We start from the raw sequence: 13,092 nt of genomic DNA on the forward strand, positions 1-13,092 counted from the left end.
AAAACATATTCACTTTGAGAATTAGAAGGAGACCCAGGGAGACTTCCTAAGTGGGAACTCTCCGGCCCTGGTGGCTGGCGCCCTCGCGTCAGCCCTGCGTCTAACGAGGAAGGTTCCTGGTGCTCCCGCCTGGGCTCCCGTCCCCTCTTGCCTTTCCAGGAACCTGCTGTCTTTGTCATCAAGATGCAGATGCCTCACCTGCTCTCAGCCCCCTCCCTGCCTCTCTGTCCCTTTCTCCCCTGACATCACCCCAAGCTCCTGCTACAGCCCTGTGGTCCTCAGCACCCCTGGCCAGGTGGGAAGGCCTTCATTCAGGGAGGCAGGGTTCAGTCCTCTCCATTGCTCTCCCCAGATCCTTCAACACTGTCGTCCTTCCCCTTATCTTGGTCCCTTTTGTGTTGCTATGACAAAATACCTTATGCCAGTTGCTTTATCAAAAAGAGGAGGTTTATTGGGTCTAGTGGCTTTGGAGATGGGAAATTTCAAGAGCATGGTGCCAGCACCTGCTCAGCTTCTGGTGAGGGCCCTGTGCTGTGTCACCATGGGGTGAGGAGTGGGGATGGAAGTGAGGTGTAGTAGGGGCGCACATGTGAGAGAGATGGAGGCCAGCTGCTTCCTGATGGCCCTCTATCTGGAGACTCGTCCAGCCTTGAGACCTGACTGTCCAGGATGCCCAACCCACTCCTAAGAGAGCGGTTGCCTCCCTGAGGACCTGAGCCAGTCTGGGGAGCTAAACCAGTCTCTCTGGGACATCGCTCCGGTCTCAGGGTGGCACTGCATGACCTGATCAGGTCTCCTCCTCCCTCAGTGGTCCCACTGCAGACCGAGCCTCAGCACACCAACCTCAGGGACACCACAGCCCAACCACAGCTCTGTGGCTGTGCACACTCCCCACTCACTGCCCGGTCTCTCTGGGCCTTTCTCCTGGCCGTGCCTGTCCCCTTGAGGGGGAGTGCTGGATCTCAGGTCTGTCTCAGGTCTTCTCATCCTGTCTCTTTAAGGGCACATTCCCCCAGTGGGTCCCAACCACCTGCTGGCCAGCATATTAACTGGATGGGTCACTCACTGCATTAATGGCCGAGGTCCATCTGCCTTGACAGTGAATGAAAGCTGCCTGTCTCGGAACCACAGAAACTTGCCGCCTCATGGTCACAGAGGCCGGAAGTCTGAGCTCCGGATGCCAGCTGGGTGGGCTCTTCCTGTGGCTCAGAGGGAGAATGTGTCCCAGGCCTCTCCGGCTTCTGGTGGCCGTCCCCAGTCCTTGGCATCCCTTTGCTTATGACTGCTAGCTCAGTCCCGGCCGTGTCTTCAGAATAGGCTCTTCCATGAGCCTTCCCACATGTCTGTCTGTACATCTTCCCCTCCTTGTGAGGACCCCAGTGGTTGGATTTAGGGACCACGCTACTCAGCTAGATTGCATCTGCACAGCCCTATTTCCAGGTGAGGTCACACTCACAGGTGCGATGTGCACAACGTGTGTTTATGTCTTGCGTGATCGTTGGCTAGTTCCTTGGGCTCGTGGGTCTTGTCTGAAATGCTCATTGAATGTTTACTAGTAGACTCAGTCTAAACAACCACTGGGACCCTGGTGAGGGTGCTGAGATGAGGTCCAGTCTGAGGCTTGAAACAGAAACCTAGACTGCCTCATGTGCTTGCTCACACCAGGGCTCCCCTCTTATCCTTCACCAAAGCCTGGGAATGAACTTTGCCAGTACTATGGAAGAGACTGAGGGTCAGAGTGGTCAAGCAATTTGCAGTTGTGCTAGATTTGGGCTCAGGTTGACCTCACCTCCAAGTCTGGGCTATCTCTGAGGGACATGGTTTTTCTGTTCCTTGGGATAAGAGGTAGGTCTGGATGTAGGATCCTAGCTGTCCTGGGGGTGGAACAGCTCCCTCCCAAGCATATGCCCCTGTGCCCCATTTGCAGGTGGACACAGGCAAGCTGGGTGTGCTGAGAAGCACTGACAGCCAGGCGCCTCCAGCTCCTGACCTTCTGTCTTTGTGGCCCTATACCTGTCGGTTCTGCACGCTGGATTGCAACTTGTTCCTTGGAAGAGCATTAGGCCAGGTCTGCCTGCTTGCCCCACGGTCCTAGGGAGGATGGAGACACAGCAAAGTGCTGCGAAAGCCAGAGCTCGGTGCTGTGCTGTGCAGCGTTTCTGCACCCCAAGATGTGCAGGAAGACAGTGGCCTGGGGCCTGAGCACTGGACCCTTCTCTCCTCATTCCCACTGTGGCTGTCTCTGCCCAGATCCCTGGATTGCAGATTTCAGGAGGAATTTAACCATGATCTGGATGGTCGCCACCAGCTCCAATAATGAGCCTCAGCCCAGACACAGGCCACTGAGACCTTTCCCTCCTCCAGGGGAGGAACCCGGGAGCACCGGAAGCCCCACCGAGCTCTCATGAGAGTCGTGACTTCTGGGGGACGACTGAGGCATGTTGAGCTTCCTTCTTATTAAAACTTAAAATCAGTCTGGCTGCCAGGGAGACCCAGATAGAGAGCCACCTTGGGTCACTGCAAGGTGCCCCCATGGCTGCCTCTGGTCTCCTGTGCATGGATTTCCAAACCTTAGGATTTCCTTTGAGTCGCTGTAACTGTCCCCATCCTAGGACCCGAGAGGAGCTGAGGCAGGGGTGGAGCAGCGGGGAGCCCCGGCGCTCAGCCTGATGTCGGGCTGTGCTGGTCTTGCAGAGGCGCAATCCAAGAAGGATACAGAGTCCCCTGTGGCTGGGATGTGGAGTGTCCAGGGCTTGAGGGAGCAGCCAAGAGGTCCACCCCCTGCACAGGGCTTCCACCTCCTCTGGGTGGCTGGCCTCCTGGGTGTGTTGAGGGTCTGAACAGAGGCTGGGGACATTTGTGTCTGGGGCCACCTTGTGTTCCAAGCTTGTGGGATGTATGCTTGGCTGGAAGAGACTCGACCACCTGGACAGTGAGAATGACCACCCTCAGAGGAGGTTGCACTGGGCGTGGACACAGCTTTGCCTCCCACACCCCTTCCCCATAAACGCCAGGAGGATGACGAGGCCTGGTCACCGCACAGCCAGCTGCATCCTCCCCAGCTTGGGCTGTGCGGCTGCTGGGGTGCCCCTCTCATGGTGCCAGGGCACAAAAGGGAATCAGGAGACCCCCAAAGGAAGCAGAGCTTAACAGTGTTCAGGTGGCACAGTGCCTGGCAATTTGGGGTGCCTCAGTTATATGTGGAAGGGTGCTTCTCTGTCACCCATGAACTTGAGTCAGGGGCTCTGTTGTCTGTGACAGACCTTTGCTCACCGTAGCCTTGGGTATGGCCATGTTGCTAGCTGAGGACCCCCACCCCCATTCACAGAGTACCTGCTTTGCATTCACCTGAGTGCTGGCCAGGCTTGCAGGTAACAGCTGACCCTGGGAGCAAGAGGCTGGGCTCCCAGTTCAGTCTCCATCTTGCGTCCTCCACCCCCAGAGACTCTCTGCCTAGAGTCGCTTCCCAGGGAGAGATGAGCACAGGGCTGGAACCCTCCTGCCGTGAGTGACAGACAGGAGCTTGGGGCACCAGAGACTTTAATAAGGTGGTGGCAGGCGGGGCGCTTGATTTACCAGCCCCATCTTGGCCTCAAGAGCCGCGGAGCGCTCATCTGCGATCGGCTTCGCTTTGTTCGTCAGCTGCCAGGAGGACAAACACCGAGCTCCTCGAAGCAGCTGCTAAACCGCAAAACTGTATGATAATTTTGCAAATTATTATTTTTAATATAATCAGCTTTTTCCTTAGGCAATAAAGGAAAAAGTTAAATTGCTCACAAACTAATAAAGCTTTATCTTCTGAAGCATCAAATTCTGTTTACTCATGAAACACACACCTCCTCTGTTCGCCCACCGGGAGGAAAATTAGCGTTTATTTTCCCTGATAAACAAAATCCGGTGGAACGTTCGTTGACGTGTTTTGGTGTTAAGTCATTCCTTACATTTAAAGTGATGTCGAAGAATAGGACAAATCTGGATGTGCTTTCCCTTTCTTCCGGGTTTAATTTTAACATAGAAAGCTATGTGTGTGGTGGGGTGCGCGATCTGGCATCTAAATGCTAACGGCATGCATACACAACAAACTTCCCCCGAGGCCCCGGAGCCTGGGGACTGAAGCAAGCAACCACCGTCCCCACACTTTACCCACAGAAAGTGAGATCCCGGATTCCACCACCTGCGGATGCCTTTTGGTGGCAACGGAAGTTGGAGCTCCAACCCACCCTTCATTTGTCAATGAGGGAGACATTGGTTGCATTTGCTGGAGCCGGAGTTTCAGATGCTCCCAGTGACTGAGCATTTTTCCTTCCCCTTGTTCCCAGGTATGGAGACATGAGGAGGCAGATCGGCTTTGAAATCAGAGACATGTGGTACAACCTTGGTGAGTGGCCAGGCTCGGGGTGGGGGGCACATCATGACTCCCAGCCAGGTCATGCCCCTAGCCCTGGTCAGCAGCGTTGGGACAGCTCAACCTGACTGCTTCTGTTCCTGGGCAGCAATTACTCTTCTCCGCATTCATAGTTTTCAGTAGTTGAGAGACAGGCCAAGGGAGAGGAGAGACAATCTGATTGGTGGGGAAATAGAGCATCCAGGAGAGTACCCCCTGGTGTCTGGTGAGCACTCTGCTGCAGGCGCCATTGCCCTGGAAACTGCTCAGGTCGCAAATCCTGCAGCCCATCCCGCTGTGACCTTTGCCACCACTGACTGTGTTCAGATTTGCAGAATTTAACGTCTAACGAGTTCATGGACCACTCAAACCTGGATGCGGTGTTTAGGTACACTGCCACCAAGTGGTGGGAGCATAATGTGCTCCTGCAGCTGAGGCAATAATAAGTCATATGTGCACTTATCATAGGAAATTGATACAGCTTCGTTTGTAAGTGAAGACAGCGTTCCCACCTGCTTTTATCATCCACAACCACAAGGAACTCTTTATTGAATTGTAGCCAATACAAGGTCTAGTTCTTTTAGAGAGGCTCCTGAAAGAAATGTGACTGGTGACAAATTGGGATCTTCCCCCTGCCTTTATTGAGCCCTCCAAGAACCTGGCCTATGTTGAGATTGCTCTCTTTCTGGCCTGCTCTCTGCTCTTCAACTGGCCTGAGGCAGAGGTGTCCCGGGCCAGGAGGGGCTGGTGGCCTTGGAGGTCCTGAGCAAGGCTTCCGTTGTATTCCTGCCTCAGAATCATCAGGGCTGTGCTTCTTCCTCTCGGGTGGCCTGGGAGATGGCTTTCCTGAGAGGGGCCTTGCTCTCCCCTCTGTCCCAGAGACTCTTTTCCCTGTCCACTTCATCTCGCTTCCCCTGTGCAGGATGCCACCTGTTCCTGTGGGGCTGGGGAACAGAGCCACAGCCGGCCACTGGCTCTTGAGTGAGTGCTGGCTCTGGGCAGCACCTAGAAAGTGGGGTTAGGAAGATGCAGAGAGAACAAGTGCTGAACTCTGAGCACGGACTCCAGCGCCCTCCTGGACAGCCGGGAGCACAGCAGCAGGCTCTGCAGGCCATGCCTGTGTGGCCAGCAAGCTCTCAGTGACCTCTGAGACTCCCTTGGAAGGGCTCTTGACACCTCACCTCCTCAGTCAGCAGACACAGAAAGAGTGGCCTCATCTTGTCTTCAGGGAAAGTTAAGAGAACTTCCAAAAGTTGTCCTTCCGATTAAATAATGAATGGAGTTTTTTCAAATGGATTTTCACCCCAAAATAGAAATGCCAAACCCCTTGAAAAACAAGACCAGGACACTCTGTGGGCCATGCCGACAGTGTGGGAGTCCCACTTGACCCCAGTTACACTTCCAGAAGCAAGATTCTGCCGTGAGAGCCCCAGGCAGGGATTCAGAGCATCAAAGTGTCCCTGTCCCCTGTGCCCTCTCAGGGACAGAGCCTGCACAGGCCCACATGCCCCAGGTGTCAGCACTGGAGGCCACCGAGGACCCCACAAGGACACTCTGTGCTGGGGTTTTGCAGGTGACAACTGCAGGACCTGAGTACAGGCTCTGAGCTACCAGAGGCCACTCGTCTCTGTGGCAAGAATCCTGCAGTGGCCATCCGGTCCTGGTCTTCCTGGTGCTCCTGGGGGCAGAGTGGGAACCCATGGGGTCAAGAGACCCAGTACGCCCCACCTGGGTACTCCACCCCGCCCTGCCCCCCTGCCTTGCCCAGGCGGCCTGAGTCAGGGGGCTTGGTCCCCCCCTACCCTGACTCAGCTCTCTGGCTTGTGAGGGAAGGAGCTAGGGCTGAAGGGTTCAGGAGCCTTCCAGTGCAAGGCTCAGATGTTCTAGGGCATAAATGCATGATGATCTCAGCCATCAAATGTTAAGGCTTTGGAGCAGAGCAGAGGACCGTTTGTGATTCACTCCAATTGATCTCTCTGTGTTCCTTCTTAAAATCATGCCGCGACAGATGCATTTGTCATTTGCCCTGGCAGCCAGAGACAGGACTTGTGCCAGACAGGGACAGTGGGCAGCCCCATGAGACAGGCAGGCAGACCAAAGGGACTTTTGGAGAGGTGGCTTTCAGGGAGATGCTGGCTCTTGCTAGGGGACAGGGAGTCCAGGGCTTTGCTAGGCCCAGCATTAATGAAGGAGGTGACATGGGCTCTGCCTGCCAGGTTGGACTCTCAGTGCAGACATTTGGCTCTCCTAGACAGTCCTCTCTCTGAGGCCATCTTCTACCTGAGCCCTTTCTGAAAGAGTGGGACTACACCCCCCCACCCCCGTGGGGACAGGCCCACACGTGCTTTCAAATGAAGGCACTTCCTGCTCGAATGGCTTGATCCTGTTTTTCCCACCATCTAAGATGAGAGAGGTGCCCACCCTGGCAGGGACAGAGACCTGCGTGCACACTGAAGCACTTCCTTCTCACTGCAAAAGTGGCTGCAGTGACCACATGGCTCTCCCTGGCCCCGCAAACCTCCCAAGGTTCCTCCCATCCCTGAAGGGCCCTCCACCACAGGGTCACTGCCTGCAGAAGAGGGACACTCCAGAACCCAGCTCAAGCAACAGTTGGCCAGTGGTCATCCTGATGGGTGCTTTTGTGCTTTCTCCACTTCAGTTTTTGTGTCTTATTTTTTGTTCTTTGTTTCTTTCTCTTTGTTTTTCTGTGGGGCCCTGTGCTTGCTAGGCAAGTGGTCTACCCCAGGGCCACACCCCGACAGCATGTGTTGGATTTTCTTTTTTTTTTTAAGTATTTTTAATGTTACTCTGGAATCCCTGAGATTGACCACCATCAAAACTGGATCCATTTCTTTCCTTTTTTTTTTTTTTTTTTTTTGCCATTTTCTGTGATAGCAATGAAGAAAGCAAAGAGGGGGAAGAGGGGTGTGAGTTTCTCTCATGCTTCTCCCATGGGCTACATTGGTCCTTAGAGAAACCCACTCAGGTCTGGCTCACATTTCTAAAGCCGTTTCAGAGCAGCTTGTTCTCTGGACATTATCTGTCATTATGTTCCAAATAAGCGGAGCCCGGTGAGAGGAGACTTTTGATTTGTAGCATAAAGGATGCAGTTAAGAGAGAAAATCCCCTCGTTTGAACCTGTCACTTGCTGATTTGAATATAGTGATCAATGTATAAGAGGTGTGTTTTGCAGATCTTCAGCTGAGAACATCAGCTGTGGCCTGAGATGTAGCCAAGAGGTCAATAGGAAACCATGTCCTTGGCCAAGTAATAACCATTACTACCAGGTCGGGTTCCTTGCTAAGGAAAGAACGAAATGTTTAAAAGTTAAAGAAATAATAATAAAGGTATCTGCTGCCTAGGGATCATCTCAGGCAGCGCCTGAGAATACCTCCAAGGGCCACCTCAGGCAGTGGCCCCTGCCTACTATGGGTCCCAGATGGTGAAACCTGACCACAGGAGTCGTTGTGCAGAGTGCCATTCTCAAAACTCATGACGGCACATCTCAGGATATGCACAACTTACTTTCTACACAGCTTTTTATTTTTTTCCAATGGGCTCAGGTTTGGGAATATTTTGGCAGACTGCTAGAGTTGGCTGTGCCAAGAAAATAAAAATAGAAGTCAGATCAGATACATTTATCATCTTATAATTAGTCACCTGTCACTCGGTCAGGCCTTGTGCAGAAGGCTCTAGGACACCACTTCTTCCCTGGATCTTCCAGTGTTCCCTGCGGTCCCTTGAGATGAAGGGTCTGAGTGCACCTCCAAGCCCAGCCTCAGAGCAGGAACCTGGGCTTTTCTGCTCAATCTGACACAATCATAAATAGGGCACCTCCCCCCAGGGGCGGGCATGGTGATTTCCCTCCAGGGCCTTTCATGTTTTGAGTGTGAAAGGGGACATCAAAGGCAGACTCTTTCCAAAGAATAAAGCAGGGATGTGGTGTACCTGGCTCTTCAGTTATGTATCAAAGCTCACTCCCAGGCAGCCTGCTGAGCACCTCTCCTGCCTTCCTACCTCAGCACCAGAGCCAGCAGACACCTGCCTCCTGTCGGCCAGAACCAATGTGTCCACAGCAAGGTCTTTAATGGCTGATTTGGTTTGGGATGTTTTTCTTGCAGGACTTCCTATAGGAGTGTTTTCAGGGCCTGAGTAAATTTTGTGCTCTCCTCGGAGCCCACCCCAACACTGCTCGGTGTGGCCCGGTAGTCTTGGTCGGCTGGTGGGATTTTTGCCCTGCCTGCTCCTGTGTAGGGAGATTTTCCTGGGTTAAGACTGTTTCATGCCTGGATTTCTGAGCATTGGTGACTGTAGAGCTGTCATCCGGACACCGTGGAGGCTGCTGCTTGGGGAGGGCCTGCCTTCCAGAGCAAGTCAGCTCCCTGGGAAGCAGTTCCATGAATAGAGACTCCAGGGAGTCTTAGGGACTGGCCAGATGGCCAGAGGTGCAGTGAGTGGCTTGCTCTTCCTCTGTCTCCAAAGGAGAAGAAAGATGCATCCTCTTTTTCTTGAGGTCTACACTGCAGGAATCTCCTCATGGTTAAAACCCGAGTTCATCATTAAGTTTGAGCTAGACTTGCTCCCAGGGAAAGCCAGGGTGCAGACGTTAAAAAGGAAGGAAGGAAAGAGGTGAGCCTTCGGGAAGAGTTGGCTGAGGGGCTGGAGGAGTGTGAGCATCACCTACCATTAGCTGGTGCTCAGTCCCCAGAACCCCGGCCCCTCCAGCCCAGCGTGCTTCCCACCCTAGTGGAAGGGTGGCGCCTGGGTCTTTGTAACATGGTTTTCCCATCTCCACATCTACACCCACTTGTTCCTACCTTCACCTTCCTCCTAGCTTGGAACGCTAAAAGCGATTGGTGACACGCAGAACTTTATGATGCTGAAATCATGGTTGATGAGCAACTCGCTGTCACTATCATCTGTTTTCTGAAACATTGGCTCTGACATTTTTTCGGCATAATACAAGGAAAGCGTCACCTGAGAGACGGAATCTAATGGCATTTTCAAGAGAATGCTTTCCAGCGGTTACAGGCCTTCCAGAAACATTAAGCAGCTGGGCGAGGATGAGACTCATGCTGTAACAGCCTCAGTCTAAATATTAATGATTTAGTAAAAGCTGAAAGTCAGATATGAATAAGTGCAGGCTCCTTATAGAAAGTTACATTTTGTGTGTGTGTGTGTGTGTGTGTGTCCCTAGAAAAATTTTGTTTAGGCTAGTAGGAGAATTATGTATTTTCTTAAGTATAGTTATTTATAGTAGCCAAATTTGTTTGATGATTCTCTTTGTGGAAATCTGTATGAGTTGAATTGTAAAGAATTCTAAATTCTTTAGGGTATCCATCTCGTTTCCTGATTGTGTAAAAGAATTAGTAAGATTGATTAACTCTGGATAAAGTATTGGTGTTCATAGCAAAATGTCACAAATAATTCATTCAAGCATCTAACTTCTTGCACATTTTTCTTTTATGTGCTGGAAATGAAATGATGTTAGTTATCTGGGAGTGATTTGAAGATAAGTGAAGATTTCGGAGATGAAAGACGATTATTAGGTGGGGTTCTAAAGGACCCCTTCTTGATGGACCCCTCTGTATTTTGTCCTGGCAGTGGCCCCTGTGTGGAGCAGAATGTTTCCCAGAAGCTTTGTTGCAGAGGCCCAGTGACCAGGTCGTGAAGGAACCTTGGGGTTGCCACCTCTCTGTCCTTCTGCCTTCCTCATTCACTTAAAGCTCTGTAAGGTCACTTAGGTTACCAGACCTCAGGAACTTAGAGGCAGAACAGCCAAAGGGCACTGGGGCCACTGCAGGGTGGGGCACAGTGGCAGCAGACCCACAAGCTAGCAGGAAAGAGGGGCTGACCACTCAGTCTAGCTGCTGGGGTCTCTAGGCTCAGCCGCCGGATTTTCCAGTGCTGCTTCTGAGCTGCCATCAGAGCCAATGACAGAGACCCACAAAAGTGCAGTGCCAAGATTTCCAGCAAAAACCATTGAAATAAAAGTTTTGGTGCTTGTAAGAAGCCATTCTACTTGCTGAGGGATTTATCTTAGAACTGTAATATTCCAACGATGCTGGGTAAGATGAGAGGTTGCTGACTTCAGGAGGGGCATGGACAGGGTGCACTGATTCTGCTGCAGAGAGGTGGGCAGGGTCTGAATGTTGCTCAGAGATCCTGGGCCCAGCAGACAGGGAAAGGATCAGTAAAATGAGGCCAAAGCTGAAGGGCCAGAGTCTCAGAGCCAGTCTAAATCCTGCTCTTTCAGGTCCCTGAGCAGGTCCCGTGCAGCTCCCTGAGCAGCCATGGAGACAGCCCTGGGTCCTCGTCTGTAAAATGGGTTGGAAAGGTGCCTGTCTCATGAGGCTCTCGTGAGGAGTCCATGAGAAGGTGCTTCCTCGGAGGCTTGTCTGCAGCCCATGATCAGTGATGTTAGCTAACATAACGCTCATTATTATGATTTTGTTTTTAGAAAAGCCTTTGAAGAAACATTTTCTTGAATTCTTTAAAAGTCGTTTCTGGACAGATAGGTGAGCTGGGACTAATAACGTAGTTCTTTAAATAAGCCTTTTCCTATCAGCCAATAGCCACAGCAGGTAGAATTGTTCCTGTTTCTGCTGCCCAAGTTCTGATGGCTGTTCTTGGTTCCTTTGGTTGTGATCATTTGGAATGTCATAGAAGTCACTCTGCATTACCTACAGAGGTGCCACATGGTAAACTTTCATGAGACGCCGGCGATAGTAAGGGCCCAAGAGACCACCTGCGCCTTCCCCTGTCCACTTCTGTTCTTGTCATTGTCTGCAAATGAGATGGTGGCCCTCGGATCCCAGTCCCCACCCCTTCCAAAGCTGGCTGTCAGGTGGCTGCTCAGGCCCTTGATCATGCAGCTGGGTGTGGGAACAGCGGCTGCTCTGCTGCGATGCACAAGTCGTGATCACAGGCCTTCCATTGGATGGGCTTTGAATGGCTTCCCTTGTAACACTGGGAAGACAGCCCACTTCCTATGCGAAATGCTGGAGGTTCTCAAGTTTGTTGTCTACAGGTGAGAAGTACGGGAAAATTCCCAAGATCTCCTGTGCAATGTCACATTGTTTTGTTTTGTGAAGTTAAGCCCATGTTTGAATGCTTTTTTTTTATTTCTGAATAGTACATTTCTTTATTTCAAGGTCAACATAAGATCAAGTTCATTCCAGAAATGGTTGGCCCAATATTAGAAATGACACTCATTCCTGAGACGGAACTGCGCAAAGCCACCATCCCCATCTTCTTTGATATGATGCAGTGTGAATTCCACTCGACTCGAAGCTTCCAAATGGTAAGGGCACACATGTGCACCGTGGCCAGCGGGGGCCTGATTGGGTCAGCCTGGAAACCCTGAAAGAGATGCAAAGAAGGTTCTAGTGTTAAAGGTGGTAAACGTGAAAATTCCCTGCAGCTCAAGGGGGAAAGGCCTGGGATTTTCCTTGTTGGCTAAGTTGTCATTCTTTCTCGTCATCTGTGGGGAGGGACTGTTCTCAACCTTTGCTTTTATTTGCTTATTTTTATCTGGACTTAGACATTAAACCCTGGGTCAAAGTCTCTTTCTCACCCTGCATGCTTTGTGCATGGTAAAGTGTCTGAGCAAATGTTATTTACTGTATTCTGTCAGACTGGCTGCGTATTGCATAGTAATGTTACTTTAAAGTTTAAACTCTTTACTTTAATTCTTCCATGTATGCATCCGGATCTTTTATTTGTGCTGTGGGGCTGATGGGAATTCCTCAAAGAGAGTGCTTGAAACACTGTGAAAGCATGAAGGGCATCTCTGCATAATTTACTCTTAGCAAGTAACAAAATCTCCTTCCCTCCATCCCATGAAAGTAAGCGTAGTGTTCCTGCAGTCTGCGCACTCGCACACACGTGTGCACAGGTGCTCTCACACGTTTGCACATGCCCCTGAATGTCCAAATGACAGGGCTTCTTCTAGTGGAAAAAAAAAAAAAAGACTCCTAAAAAGTTAGCTTTTAGAAAATACAGCAACTCAGGCAAGTTGGCATGCTGAGCAACCTGCATGGATTTCTGGAGAATTTTGAGAAAGAGTCCTACTTCGAAAGGAAATGAAAACTGCATCTGTTAAAGTAGTGTGATTGTAGTGGTTTCTAATGTTGAAGGTAGAGTTTCTTTACCCATCTTTGTACTCTATATTTTTAAGGGAGCTTTGAACAATTCAGATGTTCATTGGTAGACTTCTCCATTATTGTACAAAGGCAGAATCCGTGAAGAACCATTTGCTATTTCCTAGAACAGAAAAGAGAATTGCAAAACAAAAGGAACCTGCCACTCCGAGCAGGAGCTGAGTCCAGACTCCCCAGTCAGGTAGACAGGGATTCCTGGGCTCAGCAAAGTCCCTGGATGTTGAACAAATCACTGGTCTCTTTATGTCTCCAATTCAGAGCTCTAACATAGGCATAAAATGGGCTGTACCCAAAGGGCTCTTGTGAAAGTGGAATAAAAGCAGGCCTGTAAATCCTGTATCAGAGTACCGGGCACCGTGAAGGATGTGTCTCTGTGGCTGTGCCTTGTTGTGAGGTGAGAAACCCAGCCATGATCACCGTCTCCGTGCTGCACCCCGGGCAACAGGTAGCTCCCAGTGCAGGCCCCACACTGCATATAGCCTGGCTTGGCCGTTTTTGGGGGATTGACCCCTGAAGCTCCAGGGAGCACAAGAACAGAGTCTGATT

At 51.1% G+C, this 13,092-nt stretch overlaps 1 protein-coding gene across 1 annotated transcript in view; it reads left to right on the top strand.

Annotated features, from left to right (window-relative positions):
* Dock1 (dedicator of cytokinesis 1) overlaps nt 1-13,092 on the top strand; it is a gene marked incomplete at its 5' end in the record, with an annotated part of 406,458 nt that overhangs the window by 323,600 nt on the left and 69,766 nt on the right. The window contains 2 exons of the mRNA XM_048791454.1: nt 4,320-4,378; nt 11,539-11,687. Coding sequence (XP_048647411.1) covers nt 4,320-4,378; nt 11,539-11,687 — 208 coding nt within the window. The remainder of the gene's footprint in view (nt 1-4,319; nt 4,379-11,538; nt 11,688-13,092) is intronic.

Source organism: Marmota marmota, unplaced genomic scaffold (genome assembly GCF_001458135.2).
Source record: "Marmota marmota marmota unplaced genomic scaffold, marMar, whole genome shotgun sequence".
Lineage (NCBI taxonomy): Eukaryota > Metazoa > Chordata > Mammalia > Rodentia > Sciuridae > Marmota > Marmota marmota.